Raw genomic sequence first — 23,726 nt, forward strand, 5'->3', positions numbered from 1 at the left:
TCTGCAGCTGGCGAACGCTGCAAGGATCTAGGCTCTGATTACTTGCTGGCTGACTTTGAGCTGCACCTGAGCATAAACCACTAGGGCCTTGAGCCAGATTAACTCCAAAGTGACCTCTGATTGCTTCAGCATCTGAATTCACATGGTCCCTCTGGAGGCACCTTGTAGAATCCGGTTTGTTGCTTTCAACCAGCCATGCTTGTATTTCTGAATTTACCCGTTCAGCTGCCTGAGCGTAATTCTTTTTCTTGGGTGGTTTATTGTATTTCTTTATAAAGTGATTCCTGAATAGAGTATGCATGTCACTTCAAAGAAAATTGGTTTATAGTTTGAGCTTAGTTTGCATCCCAGGCGAGGAGATGTACATTTGAGCTGCTGGTGTTCTCGGCTTCGCCTCTCCCAGAAAGCTAAGCCTTGTTTATTGGAAAGTTACAACTCTCCTTGGAAATGAGGTGTCCTCCGGATCTGTGCTTTTTGCTGGTGGTTCATCACACATATTTTGTACAGTAACAACTTTACCTCCAAATAAAACTTCTGGCCATTTCCAGGAGTGGAAAAAAACCCTCCACCTTTAGGGAAGATAAGGTCTCAAAATTTGATGCTTTCCAGGTAATGATTGGAGGAAAAATGACAGGAGACATACATTTACATGAAACTGTAACTGCTCATCTTGATGAAAAAGTCACCATAAAATCTCACTGTTTCTGAATCAATAGGTGTAGTTTCTTTTTCCTGTGACATTTTGTGAGGATAAATAAGTTATCCTAGAATATGTGTTTGCATCAAAAGTACAGAATTTTGTAATGAGTACAAAAATCATCCTAGCACTTTCCCTCTGGGTGCCTGATCCTAAAAGCGGGAGTGTCTGTATTCATTTCCTCCTTTCTGTCTGTTGTACCTGAGTGTCCAGGCTGATGCTGGAGGTCCATCAGTTCTAGAAGTATGGGGAGCAACTGTGGTCAGACAGTAACTGTCATGGAAGAAGCTTCCCCCAATCCTCGCCTGCCTTCAGTGAGCCTTGATGTCCTTGAGTTACTGCCTCCAGTAATGGCCTTAAATGATACTGAGGGCTCACTTTAAAAAGCAGTTGGATCTTTGTAGTCAGGGTATCTTCGTTGCTGTAATAAAACACCACTACCAAGGCAGCTTATTGGAGGAAGGGCATATTTGGACTTATGCTCCAGAAAGTTTAGAGTTCATCATGGTGGGAGAGTGGTAGGCATAGTATGTCTGGAGCAGTAAGTTGAGAGCTGACATCTTGAGCCACATGCACAAAGCAGAGGGAGGCAGGGGAAGGAGCGAGGGAGGGAGAAAGAGAAAAAAGGAGAAAAGCGGGGAGGACTTATGTTATGAGTCTTAAAATGGTTGAAGCCTGCCATACTTTCTCCAGCAAGGTCACATCTCCTAAACCTATTCAAACAGTGCCACCAGATGGGGACCTAGTAGTCAAATGTCCAAGACCATGGAGGACATGTCATTCAAACCACCACACCATGACATCAGCCAGCATCCTCTATAAAACAGATAGTGTCAGTACATCCTGAGCAGTACACCCATACTCCTTCACTGAGGACTTGGTCTACTATTTTGTTATGGGAAACTAATATTCCATAAGAGAACTACCAAGAAGCTCAGAGGCAAACTGAGATCATTTCTATTTTCCCTAGGGTTGTATCTTTCCTTCTCTATTTTCTTGTTCAAGGCTTTCTTTTCCTTTCCAGATCTTATGAACTGATGAAATGTAAGGGAGTGACATGTCCAGAGAGATGGACAGCAGCCACTGAGACTGCTCTGCTGCTTCTTGTCTCAGGACTCATTTCTCATTACAGGAGTCAAGTGTGCCATTGTCACTGAAGAATTGTGCATATTGAATGAGGCCTGGCCTGTGAGCCCTTGGGCTTCCGTTCCCTGTCTCTGTCAGGAGAAGTGAAAAGGCTTTTGCACAATACACTTTAGTGTTTTTAAGAATGGAAGCAAATAGGTTAATAGAATGGAGCTGTAGTTGAGTGGACAGAGAAGCTGTTTTTAAAGGACCTAAAAAGCATCGAGAAGACTGCTTCTCTGTGTCACACTGGGGTTCAGGAGATCGATGCAGTCAGACAGGAGCCTGTGAGGCTAAGCTGGTGAGCTGTGGACTGGGGAATTCAAACCCTTCCTGAGGTATTAGAACCCTCCCTGCCCATGTGTGATTGGGTCTTCCAGGCAGCTGCAGTTGGAGTGAGTGGGCATCAGGCCTGCCGGATGCAGATCTGGGAGAGATATGCTCTCCTCAGGATGCTCAGACCTTGCTGAAGGCCTCATGGCAGCCAGAGGCTGAGCCCATGGCAGCCAGAGGCTGAGCCCAGGTTGCTGCCCTTGCTCTGCTCACCCTGCCTCCTTTCTTTTTCTTCCTTCCCTCTGTCATCAGCATTGTGGCCCTGTGTGGACTGTGCTGAGAAGCCAGACAGGGTTTCAGAGGGAGGCCGAGCATTTGCCTCCCTGATTCCCATCATGGTTTATATCCTTTCTATATTAAATGTCCATCAAAGACTTATGGGTAGAGTCTTCTGTCAGCAGTGACACTATTGGGGAGTTCTGGGGACCTTAGGAAGAAGAAAGGAATTAGAGGAGGAAGTTAGATCATTGGGAGCCTGCCTTTTATAGGGGATATATTGGCACTTCGGTCCCTTCTTTTCTCCTTGCTTCCCAAACCATCCTCAGATCATGAGATTGTTCTCTGACATTCTCTGTCCACTTGATGCTCTGCTTACCCCTGCTCCAAAGCAGCAGTCACCCAGCTGTGGCCCAAGATCTCTGAAACTGAGCAACAGCAACTTCTGCTCCTTTGAAGTTGACTTTCTTAGAGATTTTTGTTGTAGGATGAGACACTAACACAGCTCCCTCCCTGGGAGGTCTCCCAACCACCACCTTGCCCCTGTGGCTTTCAGTAGCTCCTCCGCATCTCTCTGGGCCTAGGGTGGGGATCCCACAGCCCTGGTCATGTCAGCCCTGGATCTACACCAGGATTCTTGGTTCTTTCCCTGTGCCCAGTAAATAGTTCCTCTGTAAGTAAACTTTAAAAAATGACCTTACTTTGTGCTCATTATCATCTCCTATTGGGGCCTGTAGTTCTACACTTCTTTATTAAACACGATGCATGTAAGACACTTTGGGATTCATCATTAAACACATGAATGGTGAAGTTGGTGGGCTTCAGTTACTGGGGACTGTAAATCACAGGACCGACATCTTTCCACTGGACATCATAAGAAGCAATGGGGCCAGGGGAAAATGATAAGACAGGAAAATGATGAGACCTGTAATAGACACGATCCAGCTGAATTTCCCCGGCTGCCCTTAGTTTGTGCTTCCAGCATCAATGGAATTGATTACTTCCTTTCAGCCTTGTACCTGTGCTTCTGTCTTCAAATTGAGTTGTTTTGCCTCAAGCTCTAAAGCCCATTTTCATATTCATTAATCAACATTTTAAAATTAGATTCCTATCTTGTGATTTTCTTTTCCAGGGCATGTGCTTTTAGAAATGACTTATTTGAATGCAATCCATATGTTTTGAAACAGCGCCTTTCTCGGATGATGTAGGACAGAATATGAGTTTTCCCAATCAGTTTCTTTGTCAATAAGGTAAGGCTGTAAAAGAGTTGGGAGGCATGCATGATAGGAGAATGGGACAGTCATTTCTCAGTGTCATTCAGCAGAGCTGGTGTATGGGGGCCCGGGACCACAAGCAGGGCAAAGGACCATGGGAACAGGGGAGATACTCCATGGGATTTTAAACTCTTGGAACTTTACCTTGATAGTGTTGGCTTCTGACATCCTTGGAGATGGGCTTGTCCCTATAAAAGGCCTGTAAGAGATAATGTGACACCATCAGCTCACATTGATCATGCCACAACCATGTGTCCAGCTACTCCATGTGGCTAGAGACCCCAGCATAAATGCATACATCCCTGGGCTTACTGTTCTTAGAGACTGCTGTATGCATGTGATTGGCATTGGCTGAATATCTGCAAATATGTGGTGACTGGACTGCTGTTTGGCATAAAATCTCAAGTTTGAAATTTTACTTTTTGTCACAAAAGCTTGGGAAGGACATCTAGGGCCTTTATGGTGTCACTTTACATCTTTATGATAGAGAAAACAGCCAGTGTATGCCACTGTATTAAAATGGAGGCCAGGAGTGTGGAAGTCATTGGGTAGACACAGCGTGACCTTTAATGACAGTTCAGATAATATCACCTTGTCTCTATCACATGACAGTTATGAGGGTATTGTGAGTCACTCAGCTCCATGATTTTCTTTCTGTGGAATGGAGTTTAAAAAAATGCTGCATCATTGTGAGGATGGTGTGTGTGTGTGTGTGTGTGTGTGTGTGTGTGTGTGTGTGTGTGTGTGTGTAATAATGTAAGACACAATGGGTAATGCATCCAGAATGTGAGGCATCACTATGACACAGAACAATAATAATGTCATCACTGGGCACTGGGCATGCAGTGAACTGTTAATGGCAATGGATTAGAAGACATGAGGGATGAAGACGATGATGTGGCTGGTACTGACATGCCAAGGCCTTGGAAGGTCTTGCTGTCCAGCTTTCACTGGACCTTAGTTTTGTCTTATCTAGTGCTGATTGTGTTGAGCAAGGTTCCTGAGGGGGTCTGAATCTCTTCTGTGAACTCTGAGCCCCAGGCCTTGGGAAGACCAGGGCCCCTATTCTGAACTTTAGCCTGGTTGGGATAGAGTGCTGGTTGGGTTTTTCTGTAGCCCTGCTTTCCTTCAGTGGCTTTCTTGGGGAGCAGCTGCTGGAGGGCTTTTGAAAGTTCCCTCTGCAGCCTCGCTGTTCAGTTTCCCTATGAGTCGGCCACTCATCACTCTTGCCCACGCCTCAGTGTCTGCTTGGTTAGAGCGTCAGGTGAGGCTCTTTCCACTGAACATGGCTGCCGCATGCTTAGGGTTTCAGGATGGGGCTTCCTCAGGGCCCCTGCCCTTTTCCCCGAGGCAGACACATTCTGCATTGTATCCACAGAGAAGCCTTTCCATGTGAGGTGTCAGTGACTTCTGATGATTTCTCTGTGTGTGTGTGTGTGCTACAGTGTGTTGGTATCTCTGTGTGTGATGTGGTATGTTGTATCAATGTGTGTGTTATGATGTTTTGACGTGTGTGCAGTGTGTTTATTGTGTGTGGTATGTGTGTATATGTGTATTTTGTGAGCATGTGTGTGGCACAGTGTGTTGATATGTATGTTTGTGATGTGGTATGGTGTGTGTGTGTGTGAGATGTGATTTCCTTTGTATAATGCTTAGCAATATCCACTGTAACAACTAAAAATGTCTCCAGTCTGTGCCAAAGGTTTTGGGAGGCAAAATCTTCCTGTTGGGAACTACCAATTACAATGCAGTATGTCGTATGGGTGAACAATTGCTTCACACACTTCTCCCAAACATCAAGACCAGCATTGGGTCACTGCCTCCTCCCTTAGATGATGGGCACTGACTCATTTCTATACTTCCGCTGCTGAGCACAATGCTTGGTGCACAGTAAGCACTCACTGAGAAGAGCACTAGTTTAAGGCAAGCTAGCTGCAATCATCCGGAGGAGCGGAGATAAGAAAGGGCCTCTGGAAGGGTTATTGAAGATCCAGTCCACAGATAGTATAATCTCAAAACTAGTAAGAAATGGCCTTTGGCGGGGGTGGGGGGGCGGCCTTTGGAAACGAAGTTGTTAATGAGAAAGATAATCTACTGGCCATGAAAACTTCCTTACTGAATCACTGAAGACTTAAGTAAAATTGTCTGAACTGAGAGACTAAGACCTTGCTTAATTTATCAGGAAATTTCTCTCCTGCCAACCATTTGTCCTTGTCTGTCCCCTCACTCATCTCAGTTGACTTACAGATGGGTTCACAGTTTTGTTTTTGAAGTGATCTGTTGGAAAGGAAGAACTGAGGCAATGCAGAGGTGTGGACTGTAAGACAGGATCTTGCCATGGTTGGTTTTGAGAGGGGGTCTTATGTAAATCAGGCTAGCCTCAAATTTGTCATACAATCCAGGATGACCTCAATGGTCCTCCTCTTCCTACCTCCCAATTGTTGGCATTACAGGAGTGTCACACAGTATCCAGCTTGCCATAGCTTTTAAAAAGCAAAATGTCATTTTTCCTTAGGAGACATATTCTCCAAATGAAGGCATTTGTGTACAGGAATGTCAGGGAGTTTGAGGAAGGAGATCTCAGATCTTCTAAGTGCCTTCTGTTCCTTGTAATTGGACCAGGGCTTTTCTGGGGTTAAAGGCACACGGCTCCAAACCTGGTCTGTACAGGGTCTTTTATAACTCAAGTGGATCTCATAGAAGGGTCACTTCGGCTCCCTTTTCTCCTTTCCTTCCCCTCTCCCTCATTCCCTTGCCTTTGCCCTTCTGTCACGTCATGAAGCAGCAAGAGAAACTTTGCTGATTCTGGCACCTGCATCTTGGGCATCCAGACTCCAGAAGTGTGGGCAATAGATTTGGTACATTATAAATTACTCCTTCCCATAGCTAATCTGTCATGTGGCCAGGAGACATGATGATGGGTGCTCAATGTCAAGAGAAGCTGTGAGCAGGGTGGACATGTCACCCAGGAGAGCTGATGGGACATGTAAAAGATTGCTCCAGTTCACTAGTGAATGGTGTCAGTGAAAGAGACTCTTTAACAGTGGCATCCCCTTTCATAAAAACACACGATCACACCAGTGAGGTCCAGTTCTGCTGAGACTTTCTTGAATTGAACATGGTTTTGTAGAGCTTCTAGACGGGCACACATTGACATGATTTTACATGTGCCTTAAGCCTTTTGAATGTTCTTATCAAGTGCTGAGTACATTAATCAAAATTCTACAATGGGGAAATGCATAGCTGTACAGCTTATGCTGATGAGCATTTGCTCAACTCAGTGCAAGTTATTTTGTGACTAGACTCAGTGTGAAAAGACAGGAACCCGGACATTTTAATGTGACAAGAATTCCTTATATGATTCTGTCTCTATAGGGAATACTGACCTGGAATGTATCAGAATATTATCACCAGTGACATGCAGACCTGGGGTGAGTCTTTATTTTATGTACATCTATATTAATAGTGTTGATCATTATATATTTTTCTTAAAAATAAAAACCTGCATATGTATCTAGTGTATTTTCATTTAATTTCCACAAATTTATTTTCATAAAGTTATCTGCTATTCCTCTAGATGTCCTTTTGGGCCAGCATGTAGAATTCCTATCTGGTTTGTAAAGGGATTACAGAGGTTCAGAAGGGCATGAGACTTCTCACCGCCCAGTTTAACAGTTGACAGTGCTGGGCTGAGAATCTTGGCAAAATGATGTGTTATTATCAAAAAGATTTGTGTTCTAACTCAGGATCTGAAGAGTGCAATGATAACTGTAGAAGACAGAAATTCTGAGCCGGGCATTGCTGGCACATGCCTTTAATCCCAGCACTCGGGAGGCAGAGGCAGGCGGATCTCTGTGGGTTCGAGGCCAGCCTGGTCTACAAAGTGAGTTCTAGGACAGCCTCCAAAACAATACAGAGAAACCTTGTCTTGAAAAACCAAAAAAAAAAAAAAAAAAAGAAAAAAGAAAAAAAAAAAGAAGACAGAAATTCTGTAGCCTATTGCCTGGCTCACAGTCAGTCTTCAGCAAAAGTAGCTTTTATTTCCTTCTAGACTCCTCCAAAGACCCACGATCCCATAAGTCACACTGTTCAGCTTCCCGACGCCTGCCCTGATCTGCTCATCATCTGTCATGCTGCTGTGTGGAAGGAGATCTGGGGCAGATCTCTGTGAGCTAGGTAGTGCCTGTCTCCTGCCAGGTCCTCGGGGTCCCCTTTTACTCACTTCTTCCTGTCGCCTCATCCCTCCATTCTGGGTTTGCTTCCCAGTGGGGCCAGAAGCCTTGGGAGGTAACAGAAGGGGAGCCTCCATCAGATCCTTGAAATAGCGTGTATCTGTGGAAAAAGAAAGTTGGTAAGCTTGTGCCTCATGAACTGGCTAGATTAGGCACATTGCAGTTTGTGGAGTATTCACACATGCTCATACTCATGGAGTCATCCCAGTGCAGGTACTAGGCAAGCAATTCCTTTCTGGGGGACAGAGTTCGGGGAGAAGGGTGGAAGACAGGCAAAGTTTATTACAGCATATCACATGGAACTTATAGGAGTAAGGGTGGGCTGGGTGGTGATGGCACATGCCTTTAATCCCAGTACTTGGGTGGCAGAGGTAGGTGGATCTCTGTGAGTTTGAGGCCAGCATCTACAGAACTAGTTCCAGGATATCGAGGGCTGTTACACAGAGAAACCCTTCTCAAAAAGCCAAAAAAAAAAAAAAAAAAAAAAAGCCAAAAAAAAAAAGAAAAGAAAAAGGAAAAGAAAAAAAGGGTAAGAGTGGACAATGACTCAAGGGGACTAATGTGGGAAGAAAACACCCTCTAGTGTATAGAGTGACTAGAGAGATCACTGTGAAAGAAAAACAAAACACAACAACAATAAAACAAACAAACAAACAAAAAACACTCTCAGAGAGGCTTTGACTACAGTTCATTGTTTATCCACCTGAGAAATACTACCAGTTCTTGAAGATTTATGCTATGCCACCTACTTTAGTTTTTTCCTTTCTGTTTATGTATTTATTCATTCATTTATTTATTTATTAGTTTTGTTTTAGTCAGGGTCTCATACTCTGGTTCAGGTTGGCCTGAAACTCATTATATAGATCAGGTTGGCCTTAAATTTGCAGCCATTCTCTAGTCTTGGCCTCCTGGGTGCAACTACAGACATGAGCTGCTGTATCTTCCCCTGGAGCCCATCACCCAACGCCATCCACCACTTTCCTCTGGTATGCTCTTATAGCATTTCCCTGTTATTTATTTATCACTTGATAAATTCTAGAACGATGACAGCACAATGTAGATAATCAGTCAATGCTTTTGAGTACTAAACACAAGGTGATAATTATCATTATTATTTTTGTTGTTGTTTGGAGTCAAGGTCTCACCATGCAGCTCAAGTAGGCCTTGAACTTGGTTGGAATCCTCCTACCCTCAGCCTCTGAAGTGCAGGGGTGTGTGTGTGTGAAGGGTGTGTGTCATCTTATCTGTTCACCACGTATAAGACAATTCTCCCCAAAGAAATTTCTACAGATTTATGTCTGTGATCCAGGCCCTCAGAAATCAGGTGTGCTTCCTCCTTCCCTGGACAGGGACACAGAGAACCTGTTGACACTGCCTTATGTGGAAAAGCCAGCCTCCTTCCTTTCCGATGAGTGGGCTGTTACTACTGGGTCCGTTTGTAAGCTGGCAGCCCGCAGAGCGAATCAGCCATCTCTCTCTGCTGTCCCCCACCATGCAGGCTAACCTCACAGGCCTCACGTGCCTGTCTTCCTGCCTGACCACTTCTCCCATTCTCCCACCATGGGGACAGGTCTAAGGCTCAAGCAGACCCTGCCCTGACAACGACAGAAAGCGAGAACAGAATTTGACCCCACACGTTACTTATATAACTTCAGAGGAACTGTCTGGGGCTAGTTCTTTTGGGAAGCCTGTGTTCAGACAAAAATCTGAGTTCTGCAGTGTGAACCTGTAATCACTGTGGGGCATGCTTCTTTAGACCCCCCAGGTACCTGCATATTCTGATTCCTGTATAGGTCTGGCTGGTAAAATTTTCATCGACGGCCATGCCTTTAGCAGCTGGAGCTCAGGGTCTTCATAGTCATCGTCACTGTGGCATTTCTCTCCATCCACGGCTGCAGCCAAGTTCCTTCTCTAAGTGGATGGAACACAGGAGTGAGTCAAAGGGAGGGACCATATGGATAAAGGTGGCATGTCTCAGTGCTGGCTTAGGGAGTGATGATGACTCTTATGCAGTGGGTGTTAAGATTCTGGGATCTAAGATCTTACATAGACATGTAATTCTTGAGATAGAATTCTAAAGGTGTCTTCCGGATATCCTCATCTCTTTGATCATTCAATCAAAGACCAATTTTGCCCTGCTGTGAGGGGATAGGGCAGGTATACATTTGTTAATGAATTGATTTTAAAACACAGAGGATTCTGGATTATCTGGGTGGGCCCAATGTTTTCAGGAGTCCCAGCAATGGAAAAGGGAGACTGTCTGTGTATTGATGCTACATGTGGAAAATCAAGAACCCCTGAGAACCAGCACAGCTTAGAGCTAATCGAAAGTTCAGCGAGGTGTCAGGATACATGGTCGGTCCCATCCACAGTTCAGTTTGTTTACACGCAATGGTAACAACAATTAGCTTTTCTGCAAATTACAGGTAGCAATCCGAAAATAAAAGGAAAGAACAGCAGCAAAATATCGAGAAGAATTTAACCCTTGAGTACACTGGGCCACAGAAGTGAAGCTTGTGCTAAAAACCTGAAGGCATATACTGCTGAAGATCATGGAAAAAGGCCTTAATGAATGTGAAGAGGCTCACTGTTCGTGAGCTGAGGACTTAATCTTGCTAAAATAGAATTCTTACAAATAGACTTTGAGTGCCCATGCCACAATATGGAATGCTCTCTCAGCCGGGACTCAGCCTAGGCCCTGCCCTGGATGAAATGACAGACTCTGGAGATCCACCTTGGAGGGCCTCACCCTTCCTGGGGATTGGAGTAGAGATTCGGTGGGGGACTGGGTGACCTGGTGGGGAGGGTGGGGGAGGAGGGGAAGGAGAGGGAGCTGGGATTGACATGTGAAACAAGCTTGTTTCTAACTTAAATAAAAAAAAAACCCTGATATACAAATTCAGTAGGATTCATATAAAAATCCAAGCTGCATTTCTCAGTAAATTGACGGAACTTTTTATAAAAACTGACAAGAGGATGCCCAAATTTCCGTGACCCCTCCCCTCATCATGTCCATGTACCAGGGGAAGGACACAGGAGATGCCTCCTGTCATCTGCATAGGGGAACAGACTGTCCTTACCAACCCTTTGGCACCTTGACTTTGGACTTCTGGTTTTCAGGGCTGAGGTAAAATAATGGCAATGATCTGGATTCAAGCCACCTAGACCATGGTGGCATTTTGCTAGGCTAAGCTGGCTTACACAGGTCTGGGGCTGAAGTCTGGGGATGGCAGGAAAGGGGATCAGTTCACAGCAGATAAATTCTCATTGAGGTGCCGCAGCCATTCCTGAGTGAGTGACTTTAGGTTAGGTCTACAGCCATAGCTGCTCTGTATAAGCCAGAACCTGGCAATTGTCATGTAGAGCTGCCAGGAGTCACTTTTACTCTCAGAATGCCCATCTTTACCTAGAGATGATGCTAGACTCCATTTGCACCTAAGGGAGAAATCCAGGTAGGATGTTGGAGTTACATCTGTAAATGGTGACTATCTGAAAGGTCTAAGGGCCACCATGTGATGCCAGGAAACTCCAGGACATAGAGACATCTGTTTTCATGTGGATGGTGCCTCAAATGAGGAAATTGTATCTTCATTTTGCACATGTAGACTGACATTCGTGACTTCCCAAAGCCACACAGGTTGTAGGTGGGCTGAATCCCTCCAACACCTCCACCTGACCAGCACCTGAATTGAAAATGGTTTTATATCTCAAGATGAAAGGCAGAGAGTACAGGACATTCCATAGGAAGACTTCTGAGGAGTTAGCACAATGGTGGATGGACAGTGTTAGCCTGGGCATGGATCCTAACTCTGTAGAGGGGATTCTGCTCCAGGGACTGGGCAGCCCTAGAACTCCTTTTTGAACTCTTAACAGTTTATAGTCAAGGGTTAAAAAATAAATAAAAACAGTGTAAAGTTGAAGTTGTTGCTTAATAGCCTTGACTGTATTTGTAGCTTTCTATAGTAGATTCCTAATATATGATTCGTAAATAAAGTCATAGATTTTAATAAGGCTGGGGATATAATTATTCCTAAGGGTGTGATTTAAAATATTTATGTTGTAATATGTCTAGTTATTAGGGTTCGGTTTAATTTACTTTTGGGTTATATGGCCAGACTTATACTCCTATGGGTGAGTAGAGTCATTAATTACAGCTATACATGTTTATCAGTGGGGGTGCGGAAGTAAGACTACTCATGCGCAAAAGCCCCGTCAGTCAAGGTTTCTGCCACTGCTCTGACTGGCAGTGTAGAATGTTGAAGATGGGGGAGGAGCACCCTGGTGGGCAGATTTTCTGTCCTGTCTGAAAAGCTAGGGAGGTGTCCCTGGGGAGCCCAGTTTCTAAGGCAATGGGGCAGGAGAGACCTGCCAGGCCCACCTGGGGAAGTTTCTGGGCTCCCATCTGGGTTAGAGCAAGGGTACAGAGCATGGTTTAGGGAGCCGTGTTCTCCACAGAAAAACTGGAAGACAGGCTGAGTCAGCAGTTTTATCTTTCAGTGTTCTAGTCCGCATCCCCAGCAGTGCTCTGTGAAGAAAGCCCAGTCAGGAAGCGGGTGAGCTGAGGACTCAGGCTAGTTATCCAGATCAGGATTAACAGACCCTGTGCTGCTCAAACCGGAGCAGGTGGAAGACCAGAACCTGCTCACCCACAGGAGAGGGGACTAAATGACTAGGTATAGAGCCACATGGTGCCATTAGAGTCTAGGCATAACCACCATGAAATTGGCCCTCTTGTCGGGCCTTCAGAGATAGACTGGATTAAGATGGGACATTTTGGTTGGGAGAGTATTGGTGACAGCATGGGTGTGTTGCCACTATGTCCTAGGCCTAAGTGGTAGAGGTCACATTCTGACCAGGGAGGCTGCTTCATTTCTCCGATGGCAGCTGGAGGTGATTAACCTGGCTTATTTGGTAGGAGGCTGAGTGGACACAGAAAGATTCTTGGCATCTGTCCCATGAGAGGGCCCAGGACATTAGATGGCCTCTCTCTGGTTGATGCCTGGAGTGAAGCAGAGCCAAGTGCTCTTAGCTTAGTGGAACCATGAGTGAACGCAGGGGGTTTCTGACCCACTCAGTGCAGTCACATCTGGAAGTGAGTTTGGGGAAGGAGTGCAGACAGGGGGCTCTTGGGGACACTGCTAAAGGGCAGTGTTCCCTGTCACTTTGTCATTTCGTCCTTTGGCTAGTATTCATGAGGGCAAGAGGTGGCAGGAAGCAGGATGATGGCACCAAGAGATGTGTACTGACATCTGGCTACAGGCGTGGCTACAGGCAGCACGACTTTCTATTTACTGACGGGGCTTGGCTTAGATATGGCACCTGTCTCACTCACTGTCCATTACATGTCTCTCGCACAAGTTCCTAACTTCAGGTCTGATATTCTTTACTCATGAGCCACTTATGTCAGAACAAATTTGTGCGTAGTCATGTGTGTGTGTGTGTGTGTGTGTGTGTGTGTGTGTGTGTGTGTGTATGTGGGTAAAGGTCCTTAGCTTTAATTAAACATTTAAAGGCATGCATCAAATAACAACGAGCCAATTTTTCAGATATCATTTATAGCTACATAAAATATGTGAATTATATGAATATGTAATTTAACATAATTTTTATAATATTGGATATTTGAGTTAATGTTATAATTTTTAATCTTTTCTGTTAGTTGCTGAAATTCTGGCCAGTGATTCCAGTAGCTTCACAAAATGCTCAAGTGTCCAACAATTTTTATATTATCAAATGTTTAGTGTGGTTTCCATATGCCCCTATATAAGCTATGTCACAAAGTATTGGTAAGTTTGGTGACATGGTGTTCTGAAATGTATGCTGCTTTCTTTCTTTTTAGCTCTCAAACATGGAGTTCTAGGAACAAAACAAAATAAAACAAAAAAACCCACCAGGATATTTTTATATTATTAAGTGAACATTGTCATGAAATTACCTTTCAAAAAGTTTGTTCCGATTTAAAATTTCACCATGAACGTTGTAAAGGGCCTGTCTCAGAACACACTCACCAGCACTGTGTATTACTATTTTTCATCTCTGTCTGCTTTAGCAATGACCATGAGAATTGGAACACTGAAATACGACTTTCCATACCAGGAGAGAATGCCACTTGGAAGAATTGTTTCTTCCTTTTAAATTCATCAGGTTACATAAAAAGAAGCCCAAACAACAGCACTTACTTTGTAAAGATCAGAAACTGACAGTTAAGGAACACAGCAGACTCACATGATCAGGAAGAGGCTCGAGAACTGCTCGACACCGGCCTGCCAGAAAACACAGATCACGCATCACTGCACAGAAAGGCTTGGCCCTGATTTCCTCCAGGAAATCTTGTGTTCATTTCAATTCACTTTTGTGATGGGAGAGGCCTCCACAACACCTGCCCTGCAGTCGGGCTGGACCGGCAGCTGAGAAGGAGGTCCCAAGCACCTAGCATAGCACGTTTGCAGAGCTCTGTCTAGGCACCTGCCCCCCCCGCTCCTGCAACTACTTTGTGGGCAGAGCTCCTGTCTCCTCATGGATCTGTTCCCAGTTCTAGGCACACACCCCAACATCCAGAAATGGAGCCGCTGAGTTTTTGTTAGAACAATATAGTTCAGCTGAGGCTCTCTCAGCTCTCCTATTTGGGCTCATTTATGAAAACGGCTTAGATCATCAGCCCACTCAGTATTCTGTTCTAAAATTTACTTCAGATTATGCAGATTATGCAAAACCACCCAAGAACTGTTCACATCAGTGAAGAATCTTTGGTTCCTCACAGACTGAAAGTTCCTTAGTTATGTGGTATTTTTGTAGTTATTAGTCTATGTTGAGGAATGTAAAGCAGTAAAATAATTTTGCAATCACATCTGTTTTATCAGCACACATATGAGACGGTTCCTTTAGGCTTCAGGACCAGAAACTGCGAGCTTCTTAAAGAGGCGTTCACTTTGATTTAACGGTGAGCATTGTTTCTAAGAGTGCATGCTGCTAGGAACTTCAGAATTCTTTGTGTGTGGTCATTGTACCACTGTCCACACAGAGCACTGTGGGGTTTCACTTACACCGAGGCCCAGTGTTCCTGGGTCTCCCAAATGTGCTTCACATCCTCTCTTGGTCTGTCTGTGTCTGACTCACCTGTAACCCTCACACACCCTTAACTTCTCATATTCAGTGTCTGTTGACTTCTGATGTCCCTGCTTCCTGGCGCTTCCACCTTGGACCATCCAGGCCACAGTTCTCTCATTAAAGCATTCAGTTCTCATTTCCTGTCTCCTTCATGACACACATAAAGAGATGTGGCTTTTGGTGACTTCTTTGTTGTGAGTCTACCTGTCTTACCTGGGGAAGATTGCCTTGTCTCCATGTCCCAGATTTTCTGTCTGTTTTCCCATCAGGGGAAAGTTTCAATACATAACTTCAAGCATAGTCTTTTTTTTTTTTTTTTTTACATTCCAATCCCAGTTCCCCCTCCCTCCTCTTTTCCCACTCCCTCCCTCGCCCCTCCCATCTGCTCCTCAAAGAGGGTAAGGCCTCCCCTAGGAAGTCTACTAAGTCTGTCCCATCATCTCATTGAGGCAGGACCAAGGCACCTCTCCACCCCCACACCCCTGTGTCTAGGCTGGGCAAGGTGTCTCTCCATATAGAATGGGCTCCACTAAGTCAGTTTGTGCATTAGTGTTAGATCTTAGACCCACCGCCAGTGGCCTCATATATTGTCCCAGTCACACCATTGTCACCTATATTAAAGGAGTCTAGTATGGTCTTATGCAGGTTCCCCATTTGTCAGACCCGAGTCAGTGATCTTGCACTAGCTGGGATCAGCTGATTCTGTGGGTTTCCCCATCATGGTTTTGACTCCTTTGTTCATATTATTGCTCCTCCCTCACTTCGATTATACTCTAGGAGCTTGGCCCATTGGTAAGTTGTGGATTTCTGCATCTGCTTCCATCTGTTTTTGGAAGAGGGTTCAAGTTTCCCTGGGGTTGTAGATTGTAGGCTGGGTATCTTTTGCTTTATGTGTGATATCCACTTATGAGTGAGTACATACTATATTTGTCTTTCTGATTTTGGGTTACCTCACTCAGGATGGTTTTTCCTAGTTCTGCCCATTTTAAGCGTAGTCTTAAAGGTGTGTATCCATTCATGTCCCTGTCACCCTGAACTGACAGTTCAGATTCCATGAGTAGACCCTTGAGCCCCACCCTTGCTTCTCATACCATCCAGTTCTTTCTAGATAAATATATTAGCTACTCTCTGTCACTGTGACGAACAATGGCCAAAGCCTACTTGTGGGAGGAAACGATTTAGTTCATTTTACAGCTTATATTCTTTTGTGAAGGGAACGCAAGGCCGGAACCAGAAGGCTAGAATTATAGCAGAGGCCCCGGAGGAATGCTGGCTTACTGGCTTGCTGCCAGGCTCATACCCACTACCTTTCTTATACCTCCCAGGACTAATTGCCTAGGGGCGGCATTGCCCATGGTGGGTGACCTCTCACACATCAATCATTAATCAAGAAAATGTACTACAGACTTGCCTCCAGGCCAGCCTGATGGAGGCATTTTCCTGTTGTGGTTCCCTCCTCCCTGATGACTCTAGTTTATGTCAAGTTGACAAGACACTAGCCAGAACACTAAAATTCTCTCCCTACTCAAAGTCCTGGTTAGCTCCTCAGAGTTCTTCCTCGGGCTGGCCCTGTATTCTCTGCTTCCATGCCTGTTTCTTCATGGTCTAATTTTAGCAAGAACCCCCAATTCTGTTTAGTCAGACCTCCCTTCCACGTCTCATCACCAACCATATCTAACTGGGATCCTCATCTAGCAACACCTCCCAGGTAGCATCTCCCCCAACCCCCCAGGCTTGCCTTCAGTAAGCATCCTCTTAGGCCACTTTTATCCCCAATGTTTCTTCTTAGTAGTTTTCCATCCTGAGCCTGGGCTGGGGATTCTCACCTTTCTTTGTTGGGTTCAGACTTAAGCCACACTCTCTACTGCACCCTTTCTACTGTAGTCCCTCTCCTGACCTGATGGGGGTGGAAACAGTCAGCAATTGCTTCTTTAAAGATATCTTGTAGGCTTTTTCCTTTCCTTTCCTTTCCTTTCCTTTCCTTTCCTTTCCTTTCCTTTCCTTTCCTTTCCTTTCCTTTCCTTTCCTTTGCTTTCCTTTCCTTTCCTTCCCTTCCCTTTCTTTCCTTTCCTTTCCTTTTCTTTTTTCTTTCCTCCCTCTGGACTCCATACCTCAGACTGTCTTCAAGTCCTTATAGCACTCCATGCTCTTCTGCATCAATGACTTAGAGCATCTTGTCTCTCAGTCTCGAATATTCTCCCCTAACTTTGCCTGTGCCTTTCTGGTCCTCAGATCCCACTTAGAATATCATCCTCCCTTGGTAACATCTCTGGCCACCAACCTCAGCTGTTAAGTCAAAGAGCATAGTTCTACTCTGGTTCCTCACTGCTCCCTTCGTCCCCCACCTTGTCTGGCAGTAGGGTTGACTCTGCAGACTCACCATGCCTCATTTCCCTTTCCAGTGGGTGCTCATCTGGGGCACACTTCCCAGATGTCTAGGTACTGGTCAGGCATGGTATGTGTTGTATCTCCTGGGATTCAGAGAGTGAGATAGATGTCACTGAGGATGGCTATGGGCTGCCTGCTGGGTCCCACACACAAGAGTTTTGCATCAACTAGTGGCAGACAGGGCCAAGTGGGCCCCAGGGTCCTGAGGTGTCTTGGAAGATGTTGGATAAAGGTGTATTTACATCAGGTTGGGATGTGAGCACAAAAGCTGTCATTTTTATCTCACCCCTGATACTTGTAGTCCATTCATTATCGATGTGAGTCCTGCCCAATAATACATTGATTTATGTTTCTCCATAATATCCAAGAATGAAGCCAGTACATGCATTTTATAGTCACAGATCATGGTGCCTGCTCCTTGATAACGCCCAGCATATTATGGAGACTGGTAGTATATGGTAAGTGCATACCATAAGAAGAGTCATGCCATGTATGGCTTGAGACTCAGTGGAACTACTCCCAGAAAGGGACCAGTGACAGACTCCCAGGTTCTCAAGTAGACAGACCATAGCCTCCTCCATTGTTAGATGATCTTGGACTTGACCCTTTCTCTAGCCATGTCCCAGATTTCCACTACAATGGTTCATTCTTCCTGGAACTCAAGCATTGACTGATGCTGTGATGTAGACCCTGAGTGCCTGTGGTTCTAGTAGGGGGTGATGCAATCTTCCTGAGACATTATCCCTACCATGAAAAGCCTTCTCAACATAGGTCTAGAGCAACAGAGACAACTGGCCACTGAAACTTCTGAAACTATGACCACACACACACACACACACACACACACACACACACACACACACACACAACAAAAAAACCCTTTATTCTCTTATGTTAATTGTCTCAGATATTTTGTCACAGTGGTGAAAAGCTAACACAGCTGGTTTTATAGAAGGAAAAAAAAAAGAAACAGAGAGAAGAAGTTGCATAGTAATCTTCTATATCAGCTCCCAAATGGTGAGGAATGTCATGAGGACATGGGGAGTCACTCATCATCCACAGGCTCTGATTAGCTTCAGGGACCATCTGACGTCTGTGTGGCCTTCAAGGAAAACATCCTTTTACAGAGAACATTCTTTTGTAAGTTATTTTTAAGAGGAATGTGAAGATGAATTTGTGTAATGTAAAGCCCAGGGCCATGCTGATGGCCAATGGCAAATACTCCAGCCCTATAGCCATCAATGTCCACGATTGTCCTCTTGCTTCCAGAAGCAGAGCCAAAGATGATGAAGGTACATGGCCAACACCTTTCAAGGTAAGGTCCTCTGTTCATGGCACCTGACTTGTCTCATGTATTTAAACAATGAGATATGAAAGCAAGGGAGATTGAACAAAGGTGAATCTGAGGAATTTGGTCTATTTTTCATATAAGTTTCCACAGTGCCATTCATTCGATTTAAACTTTGAGAAGAAGTGATGGAGAAGTTCCTGCCTTTTTATAATGCATGACAATCCTTGAAGTCCAGCACAGGGATGCAGATTCTGGAAGTACGGGTCTCTGTAGGTACAAGACTAGTCCGTCTTCTAAAAGTTGTTCTAGTAGGTTACTATGGAGAGAGCTACTTTGAGGATATCACGAGCAGGTCCCAAGACAAGGATATGTTTATGTTTTATGAGAAGACAAATAAAATGGGAGGCCTGAAGAGCTCTAGAACTGTTTCTTCCTTCCGGAAGCAGGACTGGTTGGTTGGCAGGTCTCAGACAGGTTTCTTGTACAAAACTGACTTCCATTTTCATTTCTGTTATGGGAGAGTCAGGGGAATGGAGAGGAGAGTGAGGCACAATGCCTCGGCTTGGCTCCAGAACCACAGGCTACCAGCTAGACCTAACCAAATATGTATTGAAAAATGAAGGCTCAGAGATTGCCTTCTGTCCATCTCTGGATGTGCCAGGAATCTGGGTATCTCTCTGGATCCATGCACCACTTGAGACCTGATGGGTTTCTGGCCAAGAGGTGCTTGCTGTCTGTGGCCACAAGTCCAAGTTCTGGTCAATGTAATCTAGGCAGAGAATCAACTCACAGCTGCCAGGATCCTTTCGTAAGTTGTGACTCACTTCCCTCTCTTCCTCCTGCTATGTGATATTCAGACGTCATTACCATGGGCTATGAGGTTGAGGCTAACACAATAGAGGGAACAATAAGACAGGGAAATGTTTGGATATTCAAGGATCTCTAAGAAGCAGAGATACCCACAGGCCATAGGAAGGTTATTTCTAGATTTACCTTATGTAAGAAAAAATATATAACAAGCATTTCTCATGGTTGCGCCTCTGCCGTGAAGATTTTTACATGCCTTGCAGTCTATAATGTTTTTGCTCCTTGCAGGTCACGTAGCAAAGTCACTAAGCAAAGCTGGGAGAAAGGCAAGTGCATTTCTTGGAGACTAATGGGATGTTCCAGGTTCAAATCCTGGCCTGTCATTTTCTGATCACACGGGCTCAGGCAAACACCCTCACTTATAACCTTGTTTAACTGATGTCATCCTGTGGAAGGGTTCAGCAGTATGTATTCTAAATAACTGCTGAGAAGTTTAGTCTGTGTTATCCAGGTAGAAAACCACTTCACAGCTTCCTGAGAATGTGTGATTTCTTGGCCCAGTGCCCTCGAACAATGTGCAATGTGCTTGTCTTTTCAAGTTCAGCCCCATAGCCAGGTTTTTCTCATTCAGTCCAAGTCTACAGTTCAGCTTTCAGCTCCAGCATGGGAGCTTGCTTATTTTAAGGTTATGTGTGGCTTTTCTAGTGTTCAGTTCCGTAGACATCCAAATGTTGACCTTTTACAAAAATTCTTCAAGCCAGGTCCTCCTCATCTGGGAAGCTCAGGGATTCAGTGACCACTAACATCTGGTGCTCCCTTTTGTAGTGGATGAACGACAGAGGCTCTAAGTTGTTTTGCTGTACACCCCTCAATATATTGGGGATTTGAGCTCTACTCTACCACTTTCTTGCCAGCCTATCTAATTTCTCTTGGGCCCAGTTAATCTTATTTATATATGAGGCTAATAAAATCAGTCCTACAGCTAAGCCAGACAAGGTTATAAGATGCCTGGCACACACTACAGAAAGAGAAAGAGAGAGAGACTTGTAGCTTTCTGGGTCTTCCAGTTTTATTTGCTGATGCACAGTCCCTTGTCTTGATACTATGAGCTGCCAATTTGTAGTCTCAAACATGGAGAGGAAATGCTCATTAGGAGCCAGAGCGCAGGCCTGATGTTCTTACCCCGGAAAGTCACTCGCTACTCTAGGTTTTCATCTCTTCCTCTGGAATGCACATGCTCAGTTGGGTCTGTCGGATCTTAATATTTCATTTCTCTGTGATTATAGCTGTCACATTAGGAACCAGAGTTATACTGACTGGCTGGATAGACAGTTGAGTGAATGGATGGTGAAGGAGAGGGATACTCGCCCCCACTCCTCAGGGCAGAACCCCCAGATGAACACAGTGGCTGTCTAGACCACCACCAGAAAGAAGCCCCTAGGTAGGGACGGTCTGAATACGTGGAGCCCTCCTTTTATTTATTCTTTCCTTTGTCTCAGCAAGCAGTTCTCTAATAAAGAACATTCTAGAGCTACCTTCACTGGAATTATCTTCTTACAAATAATTCTTCCCAAGATCTCATGAGCAGATTGGGAACATGGGGGGAGGGGAGAGGGAATGGGGAAAAAGAGAGGGGGAGAAGAGGAGAGGAGGGGAAGATATGGGGGATCAGTAAGGTTGACTTGGGGGAAGAATGGAGGACAGCAGGATGAGAGATACCATAATAGGTTTGAGTCATTATAGATTTGAGAGAGAGCTAACACTAGTGGGATTTCCAGAGATCTACAAGGATAACACCAACTGGCAAACTAAGCAATAGTGGAGAGGCTACCTTAAATGCCCTTCCTTGATAATGAAATTGACGACTACCTTATATGCCATCCTAGAACCTTCATCCAGTAACTGATGGAAGCAGAGGCAGACACCCACAGCTAAACACTGAACTGAACTCCTGGAACCTAGTGACAGAGAGGGAGGAGTGATGAGCCAAGGGGTCAAGACCATGCTGGTGAAACCCACAGAGACAGCAGACCTGACAAGGGGGAGCTCTTGGACCCAAGACTGATGGCTGAGAGGCCAGCATGGGACTGATCCAGACTCCCCTGAATGTGGTGTCAGTGAGGAGGCCTCAGAAATCTCTGGGGCCTTGGGTAGTAGATCAGTGTTTACCATGGTGTGCAAGTGAACTTTGGGAGCCCATTCCATATGGAGGGAACCTCTCTCAACCTGGACACATGGGGGAGGGCCTAGGCCCCGCCCCAGATGAAGTGACAGACTCTGGAGACCCCCCATGGAGGGCCTCACTCTCCCTGGGGAATGGTGTGAGGATTGGGTGAGGGCTGGGAGGGGCTGGTAGAGGAGCAAGGGAGAAGGGGTGGGAGAGGGAGCTGGGATTGACACGTGAGGCATGCATGTTTCTAATTTAAATAATATTGAGAAAAAAAAGAAAAAAAATGCTTTCCTGCCTTCAGCAATAGGCGGTCAAAGTGGAAACCCTGGGGTGGGCTGTAGGTTCTGTGTGCTTCTGCGGTGATTCTAAAGCACACTGCATTTTGAAGGCAACTATTAGTCCTTGGGCTTGCCAGTCTTTGGGTGACCCAAAACTGTGGCTTTTGCTTCCAAGTGTGTGGTGAGAGCCTCGCTCCAGCTCAGCTGCCATATTCGCGATTTGTTCCTGTCCTCTAGTGTTCTGAAGTCTTAGGGAGAAACGGACTCATAATCCTTCCAGTTCACTTAGCTCACTTAATGCAATGCCTAGAATTAGCCAGCAGGGGTCGCTGGAGGCCCACATATTTTGTACCTGCTGGTGTGCCTCCTAGTCTTAGAAATCTTGACTACTTTTTCTTTTAAAAGTGGGAGAAAAATCAACCTTTAATACCCATTACCTTTGAAAACTAGAAGGACAAAACCCAAATGTTTCTGGAAAAATAAAATTTCTTGTCTTTTTAATAGGATCAGCCAATTTCTTGTCTGTCCTCCCCTCCCCCAGCTTATGGGGACTTAGGACAGAAGAACACGCTTTCTGGATAAGGTAGTCACTTGTCCGGGATTCCATTCCTCAGGCACTGGAAGGAGGTAGCTCACAAGTTCATCTTGTTGGATAACACAACATCGTGCATGCCCCTGAGAAGGCAGCTACACTGACCCATCGTTTACATCCCAGAATGTGTCTGTCTTTTCCAGGCCTGGAGGGATTTGTCAAGCGTTCAGTTTTTGACAGATTATTCTGACTACATGAAACTGTATGTTTCTGTGGAAGAAATTATAAGACGTAGATACGCAAAAGAGAAGCGATGTCGAGTCATTGGCACAGCTGACATCAATGTTTGATTGCCAATCTGTGACACACAGATACGGAGAGACACATACAGACACACATGCTGACAAGCACAGACACACACACACAGACACACACAGACATGCACACGTGTGTGCACACACACATGCACACTCACACACTCACACACAGACACACACACATACAAACACATGCACACATGCACATGCACAAGCGCACACACACACGCACACACACACACACGCACGCACGCACGCACACGCATACGCATGCACATGCATGCATACGCACGCATCGGGGCCGAGGAGAAGAGAGGAGAGATGACACAGAGACACAACACAGCAGTGCACTAATATGTCTTCCCATATTGTGCACACTGTGTGAGACACACACACACACACACACACACACTGCAACTCATGCATCAGCACACCTGTTCATATTGGGCACAATGTTTTCTTGCCTGCCCTTTCACAAATAAGCTGTCATGTGATGGGCATGAACAGGCTTCCCATTCCTCAGTTAAAACAGCTGCAAGGAATTCTCTCTCAAGGATGACCCATATTTTCAGGGAATCTGTTGGTAAAAATGCAAACACCATGAAGACCTAGGAATGTGTGACTCTCCCGAAATGGGCATTCTCTGATGTCAACCGTCTTTCATGCCCTTAGTTACACCATCTGTGACATGCACATCATGATTTTGTACAGAGTTTTGGAGTGGTATAGATGCATCTGTGTCTGGGCAGGCCTGGACTTTTTTTTTTTAATGAGTTGACTTTTAAAAAAAAATCTTTCTTTTCCTTGTATTTATTGTATTTATAGAATTTTTGTCAATGAAACGGAATATTCACCTTTGAGTTTTTCTCTGCTTCTAACCCAAGATGGAGAAGGTGATACAACAGGCTACACTGACGTGCTTTCACTCCCACGGTTTCCAAGTTACCGTCTAATGGAAC

General features: G+C 45.1%; 1 protein-coding gene and 1 long non-coding RNA gene across 4 annotated transcripts in view; one reads left to right on the top strand and one right to left on the bottom strand.

The window, feature by feature from the left end:
• The window catches only part of LOC110340676, a 188,005-nt gene that overhangs the window by 96,425 nt on the left and 67,854 nt on the right, over positions 1-23,726 (top strand). The window contains exons 6-8 of one of the 3 annotated variants that reach the window (XR_005877718.1): positions 3,504-3,621; positions 7,021-7,076; positions 10,304-10,643. This is a non-coding gene — a long non-coding RNA (uncharacterized LOC110340676). Of the gene's footprint in view, positions 1-3,503; positions 3,622-7,020; positions 7,077-10,303; positions 10,644-23,726 lie in introns of those variants that run through there. The other 2 variants (XR_002382483.2, XR_005877719.1) reach the window with 2 other exon arrangements.
• Positions 1-23,726, bottom strand: part of Clnk (cytokine dependent hematopoietic cell linker) — a 167,633-nt gene that overhangs the window by 52,173 nt on the left and 91,734 nt on the right. The window contains exons 5-8 of the mRNA XM_040747021.1: positions 14,103-14,140; positions 9,647-9,788; positions 7,868-7,977; positions 3,790-3,844 (exon numbers count right to left, since the gene is read on the bottom strand). Coding sequence (XP_040602955.1) covers positions 3,790-3,844; positions 7,868-7,977; positions 9,647-9,788; positions 14,103-14,140 — 345 coding nt within the window. The remainder of the gene's footprint in view (positions 1-3,789; positions 3,845-7,867; positions 7,978-9,646; positions 9,789-14,102; positions 14,141-23,726) is intronic.

This window comes from Mesocricetus auratus, unplaced genomic scaffold (assembly GCF_017639785.1).
Source record: "Mesocricetus auratus isolate SY011 unplaced genomic scaffold, BCM_Maur_2.0 Super-Scaffold_100006, whole genome shotgun sequence".
NCBI lineage: Eukaryota > Metazoa > Chordata > Mammalia > Rodentia > Cricetidae > Mesocricetus > Mesocricetus auratus.